The sequence below is a fragment of the Poecilia formosa genome, unplaced genomic scaffold (assembly GCF_000485575.1).
Source record: "Poecilia formosa unplaced genomic scaffold, Poecilia_formosa-5.1.2 Scaffold105, whole genome shotgun sequence".
NCBI lineage: Eukaryota > Metazoa > Chordata > Actinopteri > Cyprinodontiformes > Poeciliidae > Poecilia > Poecilia formosa.
This window is the reverse complement of record NW_006800044.1, coordinates 1,711,890-1,727,795: the sequence shown is the minus strand read 5'-3', so window position 1 is coordinate 1,727,795 and position 15,906 is coordinate 1,711,890. Positions and strand designations below refer to the sequence as shown.

At 40.4% G+C, this 15,906-nt stretch overlaps 2 protein-coding genes across 5 annotated transcripts in view; both read right to left on the bottom strand.

The window, feature by feature from the left end:
* Positions 1-3,676, bottom strand: part of phactr4b (phosphatase and actin regulator 4b) — a 36,203-nt gene extending 32,527 nt beyond the window's left edge. The window contains exon 1 of one of the 4 annotated variants that reach the window (XM_016675045.1): positions 3,388-3,676. In XM_016675045.1, the coding sequence (XP_016530531.1) occupies positions 3,388-3,415 (28 nt within the window). In that variant the 5' untranslated portion in view covers positions 3,416-3,676. Of the gene's footprint in view, positions 1-1,728; positions 2,060-3,387 lie in introns of those variants that run through there. The other 3 variants (XM_007559583.2, XM_016675047.1, XM_016675046.1) reach the window with 3 other exon arrangements.
* Positions 3,677-11,401: 7,725 nt separating this feature from the next.
* On the bottom strand, positions 11,402-15,262 carry LOC103143157 (endothelin-2). The gene is made up of 5 exons (XM_007559586.2): positions 14,738-15,262; positions 13,762-13,918; positions 13,395-13,508; positions 12,211-12,264; positions 11,402-12,095 (listed from the first exon to the last, which is right to left on the bottom strand). Exons 1-5 carry the CDS (start codon positions 14,793-14,795, stop codon positions 12,008-12,010), a joined length of 471 nt encoding a protein of 156 aa, XP_007559648.1. The 5' UTR covers positions 14,796-15,262; the 3' UTR covers positions 11,402-12,007.
* Between the last annotated feature and the right edge of the window lie 644 nt (positions 15,263-15,906).

Sequence of the window (15,906 nt, the reverse complement as noted above, 5' to 3'; positions counted from 1 at the left end):
TTTTTTATTTTTTTTTCTATTGATTAAATGCAATAAACAAAAAATTTGGACCATTTTTCATCTACAAACACTTTGCTGCACTTGTGATTATAAAAACACACTAAGGTCAGATTAGGCCAATACAAACAACCACTTTTGCGTTGCCTCTAGCTAATTCAATTTATCTACAGCCGCAAAACAATTCAAGTGTAATTAGTACATACCAATGATTGCTTTCTTTTATGGTTAATTTTATTACCATTTCAGTTTTAAAACACAACAAATGAACTTGTTCTTAAATGGGATTTTCCATAAAAGAAGAGAAAAGGTACGGTACGTAGTTCGCTGTCGAATAGCAAATATTTTTCAATATCTCATTGATGCAATTCAAAGTTTGAGCATTTTCGCAGATATTACGTTAAAAAACATGCAACCCTCCCCCTCCCCCCCAAACTAAGGCACGCTTTTTTCTCACTCATGTATTTTCAAACCTTGCTCCTTTCTGTGCCGTTTTTGTGCAAAGTTAATCAGAGCCACAGTGGATGGCCTGAAGAGCCTCACATGGGACAGGTGCAGAAATGGGAATCGTTTTGTAGTCATTTCATTTTCAGTTGAATTTAAAAGTACTTTTTTTGAATAATGCTGGAGCGTTTTCCCCCTTTGCATTATAGTCCTTTGGGGAAAACTGCATCAGAAATGTCACAACTCAGAAAACCTGCAACCAGAACCTCCAAGAAGAGTCTGATTGGTGCCTCTCTACTGCTAAAATAATCAAGCATGTTGATTATTGGAGTTGTGTTAATGCTATCTATACTATGCATTCTTGTCTTGGTGTTTTCAACTTCAGAATAACAATAAATGTCATTGCTAAGATGCAAATACATCCACATTTTTCCTCCATTCTTACTTTCCAGTCTGTGCTTCCAGGATTTGCGGTGACTTGGCCATTCAAACCTTCGTTCGTATAGGGGCATCTTCTGCAGCCAGACTGCATCCAACAGGCTGAACATTACACGTGTGCCCATCGCTGAGCAAACTGTGCAATAAAACCCAACTATTTATATGAGTACTGTACTTTGCAGTGCGTTCCCGTTCCCTGCCCAGTGACAGCTCTCTGAAGAAGGAGAGCAGGAGTGGGGGTGGAATGGAGACATTTAGCTGAGAGCTTCTGGAGGAATCTCCAGCCCCGATCAGCCTCATCCGCGGTCTGACAGAATCAATCAAACCCAGCTGACAGCTTAACCATCGTGGTTGGCTCTTAATGGCCCATTAAAGGGAGGACTTTCAATGGGAAGTGGGAAGAGCTGCATCACAAGGCAGCTTTTTATTTTTCTTGGGAGAGCAAATTAAGTTGGAGAGCTATTAGGCTTTAGGTAGAGGAAAGAGGAGGAAATGCATGCTGCTGCTGCTGCACAAGAGACCTGGATCACAGAGGTCTCACATGTCAACCAACTACCTGTTTCACCCAGAAATTAACGCACCAAACAAACACAAAAGTGCCAATAGTAACTCGATTGCTTTGCTTTCTCGGAGGAATTTATCGCTTGCGAATTGGCGACCTGATTCTAATAATCTACAGTGAAATTCTGGGCAATTTCTTTAACGCCCTTGATAAAGGTGTGCAATTCTGGTCCATCATCGACGAGCTTTTTGACAGGATGCAATCCTTTAAGAACACTTCAATATCAGTAAAAGAAGCATAAATACAGAACCAAATGCATTTTTTTCCTTTAAAACAAAAATCTTTACCCCAGAAATCTACGTCCTTTGTGGCCCTTTTTCAATCTCCATATAGAACCATTTCCATCTCCGGAGCCACGCAGCAAATTACCTGAGATACGGACTCGGTGTAACGCGTGAAAGGCATCAGATCCAGCGGCAGTGACTCCCGGAGCCGTGTGTGTGTGTATGTGTGTGTGTGTGTGTGTGTGTGTAAGAGAGAGAGACAGTGTGTGTGTGTGTGTGCGGATGCTCTGTGATCCTGCGCCGGTGGACTGAAGATGCAGCTCAGAGGTAAAACAGGCAGGTGTTGTGTCGAGTTGTGTTCCCTCGTCATAATGAGTTTCCCCAATTAGCGGCGCGCTTCTACACGGCGTTTTACGGGCGCGGTTTAACTCCGTGGTTCGTTCAGGAACAGCTCGTACACTGGGCAGTCTTTACCAAAAATTAATAAACAAATAAATAAATTCAGTAATCAAATGTCATCAAAGTCTTATGAAACGCTTCGTGATAAACGGATATTAAGAGTGACAGTTTGAAGGTACTTTATATGTAAGATGGTATTATTGTTGTAAACTGTGTTTTTCTTTTCTTTTGTTATTTTCTCAGTAGAATCTATTTGAGAGACTTTAGTGTGTTTCTCTGGTCTTTACGTTTTCCAGGCACTGGAAAAGGTCATTGTGTGACACTGTTTGGGTTATTTTGACGCTCTGACTTCAAAAGATTCACTCTTCAAACTGAATTACTCAAATTAATAAACTTTTTCAATAAAATCCTAATTTAATTAGATTTACATGTAGTGCTCATTAGCAACCTGTCTTTGTGTTAACTTGAGACGCTGCTGTCCATAGTACTGTATGGTTCATTTCAAGACATTATTAAAAACAATACAATAAAATAAACCTGAGACAGCGTTCGTTTTTTTTGTCCAATTTTAGCCCATGAAAACATTAAAATGACTAAAAAATGGTAAACGGTGTAACTTAAAGTGTTCACGAACACCGTAGTAAAATATTGCAGTTAACGAAGTTGATCAGTGTTGTTACGTTCCTATGAATACCTCAGTGAACGAGGTGTACTTGAATACACCATTGCCGTAAAACGCTGCGTAGAGGCGCACACAGGCAGCGCAGGACTGGTAGAAAGGCACGGCTCGAAGCTGGAACTGGACTCGACTCAACACTGCGGTGAAGTCAGCCAGTACGAAGAATACATCAACTTCCGGTAAAGTACACTAAAACAAAAGCGGGCGTTTGCTCAAAAACACGATACCAACTTGTTTAGCGCGTTCTCTTATTCCCTAAACACGACCTTTTCAACCAGCGTCTGCGCGACGCATGTCAGTACAACCAACAAATCAGAGCTCAGAAACGGAGCACTTTTCCCCTGCACTGCTCACATGCGAGGCCTATGCGTTTTAAAAATGATGAGTGCCACAAACAAAGTCCCTGAGGCTGCACATATCGACACACACCCTGCCAACATCCTGCAGACCACACACACGCATCCCTTTGTTGCGCTTCAGCGGCGCATCAGTGACGATGAAAGCCAGAAAGCACCGGTGTTCTCTGGCGCCCAGGATCTGCAGCATCGCATTGCAGCCCCGAACCCTAATCTTGCTGCCTATCGGCCAACTTGAAGCATCGCAACTTGTAGGAGGTCATTGTCTGCGGAGAAGACCAAACTCACCCGGCATGTTTGCTCCTCCAGGGTTCATTCATCCCCCTCCAGGTCCCCCTTCTCGCCTCCTCCCTGAAAATAGTTACGGCGGATTTAAAAATAGCACTTCGGTCATTTACCTCACACTTTCTTCCCCCCACCCCTTCCCGTTCCCCCGTCTCTTCTTCCAACACCCGGTCCAAACATTTCAGGCTCTTCCCGGAAACCATCCCTGCTCGGGCATCTCGGTACTGGTAGTTTTCCGTGGAGCCTGCAGCTGATCGGGCCGCAGTGCAAACGCGACCCCCACTTTGTGCTGGGAGGACTTCAGTACCCACCAGGCATTGCAGTGCATTGATCCGGGGGGAGGCCGGGGCCGAGGGGGTGGGGGAGCATACCGTTATACCCAGCTCATCGTGTGGGGAGAAAGAATGTTTACTAGCTCCTCTCTCGTTTTCCGCAATGAACTCCGTTCTTTGACCGCTCCTGCTTTTGAAACCACCATTCAAACTCCTCGGGCTCAGACGCGCAGATAAAGAATGCACATTTCTACAGATTAGAACATACTTAAAAATGTTCATTTGCGTCTGTGATTTCGAAAAGTACAACTCGTATAAAAATCCGTCACACACACACACACACACACACACACAAAGTGATGAATGTTATGACCTGCACAGTCATGGAGCAGACAGGATACTTCATCACGGTCTTGCACACCTTCATTGACAATCTCTGTAAGAAGGATAAGCAACAAAAGGCTTATCCAAGCATATTACTGTAAAGTTGAGTGGAAGGAAAAAGTGCGGTTGAAAAAGATGCACAAGCAGCAGGGAGAACAGTTAAGTTGGACTTGTTTGAATTTAATTTCTTAAACGTATGTACTTTTTATGATAGTCACTGATAGTTATTTATCGATATGTAATCACATAAGAAGTCATTGACAAGTTTATTGTTTTTATAAGATGAACCTTGAGATAGATAGATAGATATTTTAAACATGAGTCAAAGAAAATCTTTATCTATAAAAAAGAAGAAAACCCACAATCACAAATAATTTGTCTCCTGAGGAATCTCAAGGCCAATCCAAAAACTTTGACTGATTGTCTGCTTTTAAGCATCTTTTGCAGTTTAATTCATTACTAAAAAACAAAGTGCCAGCCTTGTTTTTTTGTTTTGTTTTGTTTTGTTTTTTGTTTTGTTTTTTTGACAAACCTCATATGTGAAAATACTTAAATAAAGCCATCTAATTTCACAGGACAATAATGTCTAAAAAATGTGAAAACAAAAGACAAAAACAACCAAACAAAAATAATCATATCTTTAATATGAACCCATTTATTCAGCAGTTTTCAACAAAATCATATTTATTTTAAGGGGATTGCTTCCAACCCAGTGAATTTGTTAAAAACTATTTTGTTTTCACATGATCTTTTCCTCTCCAGTAAATCATCTGTGTAGCTCAGTTGGCTTTTTATTCACTTTTCAGTGTAAGGTTATGTGTCTGCAATAAAAGATTAATCTACAACCATCCTTTTTAAATTTTTACTTTTATTTTTACTGTATGTGTACAACATTCCTGCATTCCAGGTTATCAAACATTGCATAATAAGGATCTTCCCTTGATTTGTTAGTTGTTACTGATGAAGTCATGGTGAGCTTTTCTTGTTTCCATTTGTTTGCATCATCCTCACACTCTGTCATTTCTCCTGCAGTCAGATTGAGGCTGTTCTCTCCACTTGCAGAACATTCTCACTCTTCTCTGCACTTAGCACGAGCTTATCTTGTCTCTCCGTTATCTTGATTACTGTTTAGTGGACTTTCAGATGACCTGAATTATACAAGAAAGCTTGCAAAACTCTTTTTTACAGCCTTCGCTTGTTTTTTAGCAATGCAACCGGGAAGATGCTGACTGCTGTTAGTCTTTCAGGAAGTCTTTAAAAGATGTCTAATCTGCATGTGTGTTATAAGTCAGAACTAGCTAAGAAGTCTGAGAGTCTCCTCAAATGTATTGTTTCACACCCGCTGCCTCAATAAATGTTAACTTACAATACAAAAAAATATGAATTTGTCTAGAGCAATACAGACAGGGGTTGTAAATATTAATTTAAGCTGCCATGTCTTAACCAAGAGTTAATCTAAGTTATTCCTTTAAATCTGTCCAACAGCATTTTGCTAACTATATTTGTTCAATTTGAGACTATGGTAGCCACACGCCCTCTACTGGTGAACCACCGTATTTTCCAACTCGATGGATTTATCTGAGTCACTTTTTTTCTGCTGATTATCTTCAAAACAGTTTATATCTACAAATATAGAGACAGGTTGAAAAATGACATCTGTGTGGATCTGCACAAAGGACATATTCATGATTATTTGAAGCCAGGAAAACCTCGAGCACAAAGAAGCATTTGAACCCACGGGGAAAAACCTAAACTAATCAAATCAATTTCCTCTTTGTGACCCTTGTGAATGTTTGACATTAAACATTAAGCAGTAGAAGAATTGAATGCCTTCTGGTTTAATAGTTTATTTCCATGCAGTGTTTGAGGGTTAGGATAAGTTGTTAGTTCATAAGTCGCTTGTAGATGTAAAGTACTTTTAATTACTTTTTCTTGTAATCTTTTGAAAAGGTCTTCATCCATATTTCTTTTGTTTTGGTTTCACATTTGCTACCCTTCCACTTATTTTCGGTCCATTTCCTGATTGTTTTCAAGGAAACTTAACTTTTTTTTTTTTTGTTACGTTATTTAAATCTGACCTTATGAATTATTAAACTAAACCAGAGGATGAAACAAATCTTAAATCAGATACCAATCCGTTACCAGCCTGTCTCAAAGATGCCATTTGTTTATAGCTATTTTTTAAATCCAGGAATAATCATTTAAACTAAGGTAAAGTTGAAAACACCACTTTAACATCAATACGGTGGTTCCCAAATAGATTGTTGTGCTGGAAGGTTTAGGAAGTGACTTTTAGATGCAGATATTGATTAGATTTTGTGAAGCATTCATGTTTGTTTGTACTATTTCACAGTACATCATCAACTGAATCCAGTGTGATAGGGTGCTAATGGCTGTTTTCATGAGGCCAGGTCAAAGGTGAAAGAGGTGCCGAGGCATGACCTCAAACAGGTCGTTCCGATTTAAAAGCCCTTCAACGTTGCTGAATTAAAACGACGTTGCAAAGAGTCGGACAAAGTTCCTGCACAGTGACGCAAAAGACGATGGCAGCTGTTGTTGCCATGGGTGGAGCAACTAGTTAATAGGTTTGTTATCAAATTCCATTAGATTAAATCTCACCCAGTTTCTGCTACCACGAGCGTTATGGGTTTCCAGACTGATCATTACCAGAACTGTCACAATCTGAGTGCAAATTGTCAGAGAATAGAAATCCATGAACCTGGTGGATAAACCTGATATTTTAGAAGCTTATCTTACTCCAAAAGGTGTCGGGAATGATAAAGAGCAATTTCAGTGCATAACTGGCAGTAAACATTGAAACAATACCAAGCTGGAAATGGGTAGATGACCCACTGTGTTATTGTACAATTTCATCTTCATTTCCTTCTTTTTTAATTGTGACTTTTTCTCTTTTAATGAGTAAAGCAGGAAAAGTCATGTTTTATCACGGCTTTGCTTGGTTTGTTTAGTTTCCTGGTGCTGAGTGCCTTTGTCCGTTTCTGTGCACCAATTCCTGCTCAGCTTTCCCACTTCCAAGATGCTAATGTATTCGGCAGTGGGGATGGTGGTAGGAGTCCGTCCCACAGTCGGTGGGTTGCCGGACCGCTCTACCTGCGTCTGTAGCGTATGAACGTGTTCAAGCCATTTACCATCGACCATCCAGCTCATCCAGGAAATCACTGTCACCCAATCACTGTAATGTAAACTCCTGGTTTTCTCTCAGTTTCTGGTCAGAATCTCCTGTCTGCTCTTATCCACCAACATCCTTCCCAAACCGCTGGACTTTCTTTCATTTCTTTCGGTAATGATCTTCTTCTTCTTCGGCTGTTCCTGCAGCTTAATGCTTTTAAAGCAAGAACTATAAAACAGCATACATCTTTGCAGTGTACTGATACACTGCAACCTAAATAAAGTGAGCATGTTAAAAGGATAATACAGGTATACTAATTCCTCTGTTAGAGTACAGAATCATTATGTTTCCTAATCAGTTTCATAATCTATCAAAATTCGGTCTCAAGGAGAATTTTTTTTCTTCCTTTCAGTAATATTTGTCGCAAATTTAAAGACAATAATTGATTTTTCTATATTTTTAAAAGAGTCAATTAGCACCAATTTAGGGTAAATTGTATGCGGATAAGGGTTGCAATTCAGAGTTTAGCACAATCACTATTTAAAGTTATGAGTAATTTCATGAGAATGCACTAGAATGGATTATTTTAGTGTTCTGAATTTCCAAATTAGCAAAGCAAAATCATTCCCTGTGGATGAACTTTTCCATATACTGACAGGTATTTAGACAGGCTGCTTTCTACCACAACACATTGAGGTTTTCAGAACATAAATATCAAGTCTGGACCTCTATCTACGCAGGTTAAGATTTCACTACGATGAAATTTAACACGCCCAGAAGAACTCTTTAGAAGTGATCTGAAGAAAGTAATGTTTGTATCTAAAAGATCAAATCTAACGAATTTGTGTACAAGAGCTGAAATGAAAAGCACAACATGCTAACATCTCTGCTGTGTTGCAGATAATCAGAAACATTGATGGTGCAGTGCCTTCTTGTAAGTGTGAAAAACCCAAGAGGTTTTTCTGGCCTGAGTGGCTTCAGTTTTCTTTTGGATGTTTTGTTTCTGTTAATTTAGTCGGAAATGTCTGTTTTTACAACGGTAGTCTACACGGCCGTATTTATTCATATTATATAACAACCAGGCCACCGATTGTAATCTGAAACATGACGTTGCTGTAAGCGGTTGATAGAATATGTAGAAATTCATGTAATCTGCAATATCTGAATTAGGATCCTATGCTCTGTTTATCTAGAAACCTTTATCAGCTGACTCTGTGAACTCTGGTATCTCAAAGTAAAACAGATAAGGGGAACATAAATCGATGAACAAAAATTTCCCTGGCTCCGCCACAGGCACAAGATCTCAGAGTAACAATCTGATGTTAATACTGAAATATAATGTGCAGCATTTTAGAACCGTTCTGTTATTAACTATGTTGAGCTTTGTACAATCTCACCCATTCAACATGAACTGTTAACTTGTTTCAGCAAGAAAACTACAAAACAAATCAAGTTACTTATTTACAGTAATATACAAACATGGCGATCACAATGTTTTGTTAATTGGTGCAGTGGGAAGGACTTTAACACACGCTTGCACACTCTGAAACCTTTTGCACAAGACCTCAATGATGGAAGTAACTCTTTTATTCCACCAATGATGATCCTGAAACTATGTTTGATTATTTCTGCTATGTTTTCTAAGACCAGCATATTTTGTAAAGTATGCAATCAGAGCTTCCTGACCAACAAAGGAATTGTCCCTTTCAGATTGATTATTGAAAGAGTCCAAACAGACCAGTTTTATTTCCTTAGTCTGATACAAGATCTGAGCCATGTTTTTCCTTCCAGGTCTGCCTCATATTTACTTCCTCTGACCAGCTTTCCGATCCCTGCCAAAGAAACACGTTCCCACTGCATGACGCTGCCACCACCATGTTGTGCTATGAGGATGGCGTTCCTTGTGATGTACGGTATTAACTTCGATGCCAGAGCGTTTTGTGCCACGTGTGTCCTCCGTACAGCATATAGCAAACTTTAATAAAGGTTGTATTATAACGGCTTTCTTTTGAAAACACTTCCTTCCTTTGTGGGGGTGCAACATTCCTACAACTTTATTCTTGACCTGTGACAAATGTTTTAAAAATAGCACAAATGAATGGGTGTCAATACTTTAACAAGTATGGAACAAACACTCTGACAAGGCGATGTAAATGTTTTTGTTATTTTGTAGGCCGACACGTTTGTGCTTTCAAATGATTCCAAATCAAATCCTAAAGACTTTTTAAAGGAGCTCATTTACGAGGTAAATCTTTTACCAGGAGGCTATTTTAAGAGAGGGAACACACTGTGATCAATGCCTGCTGGCTGTCACTTCAATAAAACCCTTCTGAGAACATGTGAAGGCGGCGCACTAAAAGCATTTAGGAAATGTTCACCAGTCACTTTGGGCTGTTTCTCTTGTGGCGAGGCCTTTGCAAACTGCAGAATTCGCTCAACTCTCGAAACTGCATTACTGCTCTCAATGTAAATAAATCTGAATATGCACATTCAATATGAACGTTGTTTGTATGTGCATGCACAAACAATGTTTTTGTTAGCTTCAGGTGCTTGGATGTCTTGGCAGATAAGCTCAACAAGAACATGACGTCATTTCTTTTTTGGTGATTTGCAACTGCAGAGAGAAAAGTATCGAAGTGGTGGGGAAAACGTTCTACCCTTCAGCCTGCCTGCTCTTGCAGCCCCTCACTTTTTAAAAAGTTTTTCTACTTTGCAAATCAAACATTGATCAAACTGTATGATATAATTCTTAGCCATGTCTGGTGTTATATATTGGAGGATTTATGTATTTACATAGGGACAGGTTGTCGCTATGTTTTTACGCAAGGATAAACGTAGGGACTTTTCCTTTAGCAAATCATCAAATGGAAACTGTATTTTCACTTTTACACAGGCTGATGAAATGTGTTTCACGCTCTGAAACACGAGAGGGACACAACGAAACCCAAACAGAAACAGGCTTCATCTAAATGAGGATAAAAAGTGTTTTTTAAAAATTCCTAGCTAAAAAGAAGCAACCGTGTCAATATCCTCATAACCCAAATAATCCATTTACAGCTTCATGTGAACGACATTTCAGAAACATAGGACAAATCCTGCATTGACTGATGTGATTGTCTTTTCTAATTTAAATCATTGGTGTAATGAAAACCCCCAGGCGGTGTCAGCAGAAGCAGCTGAAGCAAGAGACGGCTTCCACCTGTTCATGCAACTTTAAAGGGCTTTTCTGTGTCGCTGCTGTGCCAGCACCATGGACAGAGTTTGGCTCCTGAGGCTTGTGTTTCGTCACTTTGGATAATCATTTATTTATTTTTTTTTAAAGATGTGCTTATCTCCTTCAACCTCATAACACATTTTACAACACAATCAGTTCTTCTGATAGTGTTATCAGTATGACTGGCTCTTGGCAACTGAGAGGAAAAAAGAGAGAGAAAAGAAAAAGAAAACCACAACAAACAGCGTGAACCTACCAGTTACCACAGAAAGACTTTCCTCAACGCCGTCGTCTCAGGATGACGAACCAGTGATGCAGAGCGTTGTCATGGCCGCTTAAAGCATTGCGAAGCACAGTCTGCGTGCGAACACTCTAATTGTTTTCTGCGCTGAAAGCAGCCAGCCTGTGGCTTTGTTCAGGCCTGTCAGGGAAGCATGGATGGCTGCAGGGGGTCTCTACAAAGAAGAGCCCAAGTATGTAAAGAATGACCTGAAATACAGTCAAGCAAGGCAACCTACTTCTTAAAAATAGATGCACTTTAACAGTCAGCTGCTGTTGTTTGTCTTTGCAGCCTGATTAGTCAGAAAAAAAACCCCCAAGAAAAACAAAACATCTCGGTTCAAGACGGCTGTTTTTGTTTTGAGCCGACCTCCGTCGGCCTCGCTTGCATATTCAGGTACACCAGCGCTGTGTGCAGTGGCAAGCAATCAAGGAAAAACGCAGGGTGACAGGGTATTTCTGTGCTTCCCCGACTTATAAATCGCAGCATTCTTTCCACAGATCCCTGTGATAACACGGCCCTGAGTAGCAGGTAAGCTCATTACTGATGTGAAGCGGTAAATTCCTGAGCCATTCACCCATGCAAGGTCTCCTTTTGAACCCAGAAAAGTGTTTGCTTGACACACAATTGAGTCACACATGTTCCTCTAATGGGATTTTGTGTTCCTTTGAGTTTCTCCTCTCATGAGTTACTTTATTTACTTTGGCACAGAAAACAAAATTGTAGTTCTTTTGTGCGTGTGTCTAACCTTGTTTTTATTGATCTTTTAATGACGCTTTACAGATATAAGTATGATTTACCAAAACAAACAAGAATAAATTCCCTTAAGCAATCAGTCATATGATAAAGGCTAATTCATACTGACATATTATATTCAATCAATCAATCAATCAATCAATCAATCAGTTTATTCATTCGATTTAACAGATTTTAATCTTTAAATTGTATAAAATAAATTGGTTAGATTGAACTAAAAACAAACAAACAAACAAAAATCCATGCATGTCCCATATTTCCATGCTTGTATTCGAACTTGCGTTCTGCTTCTTAGGGCCTGTGACTCAGTCGCTTCAGTTCCCTCATCCGGAGTTAAAAATAACCCGGTTGCATCTCCACCTCTGATGATCCTCCACTTTTGTTTCCGACGCGTACCTGTAGACCTCGGGCACGTACTTCCAGCCTTCGATTTACAGGCACAAACAGAACAACACGTGGCCTTCCCGGATCGAACTCATCCCTTAGCGACCTCTCTGCTGGAGGAGTGGAATTTGTTCAGGTGCTCGCTTTCTGCTCCCTCTTTCTTCCTCTTGCGCTCTCACTGCTTCTCCAGCTTCCCCCGTTCATCACACGTTCTCCCTCTTAGCCTGGGACGACTGTTCTCTGCCTGCACGCCCCGTGTCTACTTCCCGCTTCGAGTTATTGGCTGCCGTTCTGAAAGAGAGGAGAGGAGAGGTCAGAGAGTCAAACGGTGATAAGTCCAGGGGAGGAGGGGGGAAAAAGATGTCGCTTCTTTGGGGGTTTTTTATCGATGGTTTCTCAATCTCACCTCATGATGTGGAGCATGTCAAGCTGAGGTTTCTTCTCAGACCGGATCTCATTACTGCAGACAAGGAAACAAAAATGTCAGCCAAGCACAAACTGCAATTCTCCCCTCTTTACAGGTCGACTAACGGTCCAGTCATCTGATCAAAACTGCATCACTTCTGAGTTTTAAAACATCAATGTATCACAATTCATCTGCCCCGCATACAGTGCCTAACAAAGTCTATCACACACATTGAACTTTGGCATGTTGTGTGGTCAAGCTGGCATCACTTAAGGAAGCAGTCAAGAAGTCCCTATTGACTCTGAAGGAGCTGCAGAAATCCACGGCTCAGGTGGAAGAATCTGTTGCCTGGACAACGACTCTCTCCAGACTCCATAAATCTTTCCTTTACAGGAGAAGATGTAAAGGAGAAGATTAAACTCTTTGGTTTACGGTGACAATGTTATGTTTGTGGAATGAAAACTAACGCTGCACCTCGCTCTGAAAGTGAGGCAGCATCATGACATAGAGATTCTTGTCTTCAGCCAAGTCAGGGAAGCAGGTCAGAGCCGATTTGACGACCGATGGAGGTAAATACAAAGGAAGCCAGGAAGAAAACCTGGAAAAGGCTTGAGACTCAGCCAGGGCAATCACTTTCCAGCAACTCATGGACGCCTGATACACCTTAAAGGTTTTCAAAAACATGTTGCATCATTTTCTACCTGGTGCTGTTCTATCATGTAAGATCCCAATAAAGCACATTGAAGTTTGTGGCTGCAACACGAACCCCCCCCCCCCCCCCCCCAAAGAAAAAACAATCTGTAAATGTTTAAATGTTGGAAGAACCTTTGCAAAGGCCCTGCATGACTCTGCTCGCTGTCTCCATGGTTTCAAGGTGCGTACAGTACAGTACAGTCATTTCTGGGGAATGTGACTAAAGGTTTCAGAGCCTCCCACGCACGAGCTTCCTCGGGGCAAATCCAGATCAACCTTTTGCAGACTCTGAGTCTGCACCCAGTCCTTCAGGCCTGAGCGGGACTGTTTTGATGCTCACACCTGTAGACACGTAGAACGCGTGAGGCACTTTTTGGCTAAATATAGCACCAGCTTCTGTTTGCACCCTGCCACTCCCTGTCCTCCTTTCTGCTCACTACATGTGCAGTCTGTTTCCTTCCAGCTGATGAGTGGATGGAGACCCGACTCACCGGAAATGGCAGAAATCGGTGCAGGTCTTGTCGCCGAGCCGGGCACAGGAGCAGCGCCCGGCGGACCTTTTGCGCCGCAGCAAGCCTCCGCCTAGGCCATAAACCGTTGTCTTACTGCGGATTGAAAGACAACCCGGGTCACATAAACATTCTGCAGACTTTGTTCTCTGTTACTTTGCAGCTGCCTTGTTTAATGGTCCAGCAATAATGATAGGAGGCTCAGTCTGAGGTTTCTAGGCTCAGAGTTGGAAGCACTAGACTGTTTTGGTATTGAATCCAAGTAGTTCAGGGCATTGTTGTGAGTCTAGAAGTCTAGATTAAACAAACAAAGCTGCTGTGTCTATTTAATGTGTCCTCTGTCGCCCACCTGGGTGTGTTGACCCAGATGATGTCCAGGTGACAGAAGTAGTGGCACTCGGTGTCCAGCAGCTCGCTGCAGGAGCAGCGCTTGGTTCTCACCCGGTGAGTCCGCACGCCGTCGACGGCTTCTGGTTCTGCCTGTTTCACAACCGGGAGACCCAAACCTGAAGAGTTCAGACGAAACCACAGCAAACACAGCTATAAGATCATTCACATTTCACTGCAGGGTAGTTTTATTACATTTTATTTTGAGTTATTTTACCATAAACGTTCAATGGATTAGAGCTTTTTTTTTTCTTTTTCTTTCTCTAAATATTGCAGTGAACCACTTTGTGAAAAAGAATATTAACATTTTTGCCTCGAGTTCAATTTTAGAAATGCACTGGGAACTGAAAAAAATGTTTAAACAAAAAATCAGATTAAAAAGTATGAATTTCATAAAAAGTAGAAATGAGTTGAGATTGAAACATGTCAACATTTATAATGAAAAAACCTGTTAAGGTGTTATTTTGATTGTTCATTCTGTGGCATGTGTTTCAGATTCTTTAAGACGTTGTTGTCATTTAAAAGTCATATTTTGAGATGACATTTCTCATGTTTTGAGCTATAAAGCTTTTACTGTAAAAGGTGTGGTGGAAAGAAGATGAGTTTGCAAAAATGAGAAATAAAGTGGTGCTTCGTGATATCACAATGTCTTGTGAGTGCTTTAAAATGTGACTGTTTTTAGCATACCAAAAATACACGTTTTGAATTTTTCCTTTCAATTAAGCTTGCTCTAAAAAAAAAAATCTGGTTTGGGAAAATTGCTTTTTTTGGAAAATCAAAAGAGCCGCTGCAAATGAACATCAACACATCTATATTGTTAGCAGGACTATGATTGATACGATTTCATGCAAAATTTATACCAAAACTTAATTATAATATTTTCTAAATGAAACCATGCTTTGAATATAAATTATAAGAAGAAGAAGAAGAAAACTTACCGTCCTGAACCGAGGCCCACAGAGTGACCAGAAGGAGAAGGCTGCTGTGAGTGGGCATGGCTGATGTGTTGTGGATGAGCCTCTGCAGGGAGAAACTACTGTCTGCTCACTTGCTGCTGCTGCTGCTGCTGCTGCTGCTCTGCTTGTTTTACTGCTGCTGTCTGAACTTTATACTTTGCCTCCTCTGTTACGTCACAACACAAGCTCCCCGCCCCCTCCTCCTATGGCGCCCACATTCGACCCCTGGGCATTCAAACCTGCATCACATTCCAGGAATTGTCTGCGGCTTTGAAGCCTCTGAGTGGTACAGATAAATATCAGCTGTCCAGTGACATTTACGACTGTAGGCGGATTCTGACTGAGGAATTATCTTGGCAGGGGAATAATGGGGAAATTAACATGAGATTACTGTACAGTGATGATATGATCCCAAAACCACGTGGCGGCACCGTGGCCAATGGAAGCACGTGGAGGAAGAGATTGGAGGAAAGAAGCAGGACGTTTTGTAACAGAAAAACGTCAAATTAGTTTTTTTAGGTTTTTTTTTCTGAGGACAAGATTCTGAAGAAATAATTTCTAATGAGGTTCATATTACGCAAACATTTAGGTTTAAAAACAATTAAAATATGTGTGGTTGCTTCAGGTACGATTTACACATATTTATCTTATTAAAGTTTGCTCATTACATGTTGCTGCTGCAGTTGTATTTAATTTAAGCGCTTTTTTTTGGCATAATTTAAATAAATGTTATTTTTGTAAACAACATCAACTTGACATTGCTGGGGTTCATTACACAAGCTAAAGCAATAATAAACCTAACAAATGTTTAACTATTTTCTAAATCACCTCCTTTGATAAAAACTGATTTCGTGATGATTTAACATCTAAATAAAATGCTTCATAAAGGTGTTTTCACTCTTAAAGTTTCTTCTGTTTTTGTCTTTTCATCAGTTTCAGATTATCGGATGTTTTATGTTTGTTTCTTTGTTTTATCAGACAAAGATAATCTGAAGAAATGTGAATAAGTATTTCCAAATTAAGATTTCACTGATTAAACAACAACAACAACAACAACAACAACAACAAAACCACTTTCCAAACCAACTGCAGCCTGTGTGAGAAGATAGTTAATCAAGTATTGGTGATTACAGGGAATAAGTCTTACATAA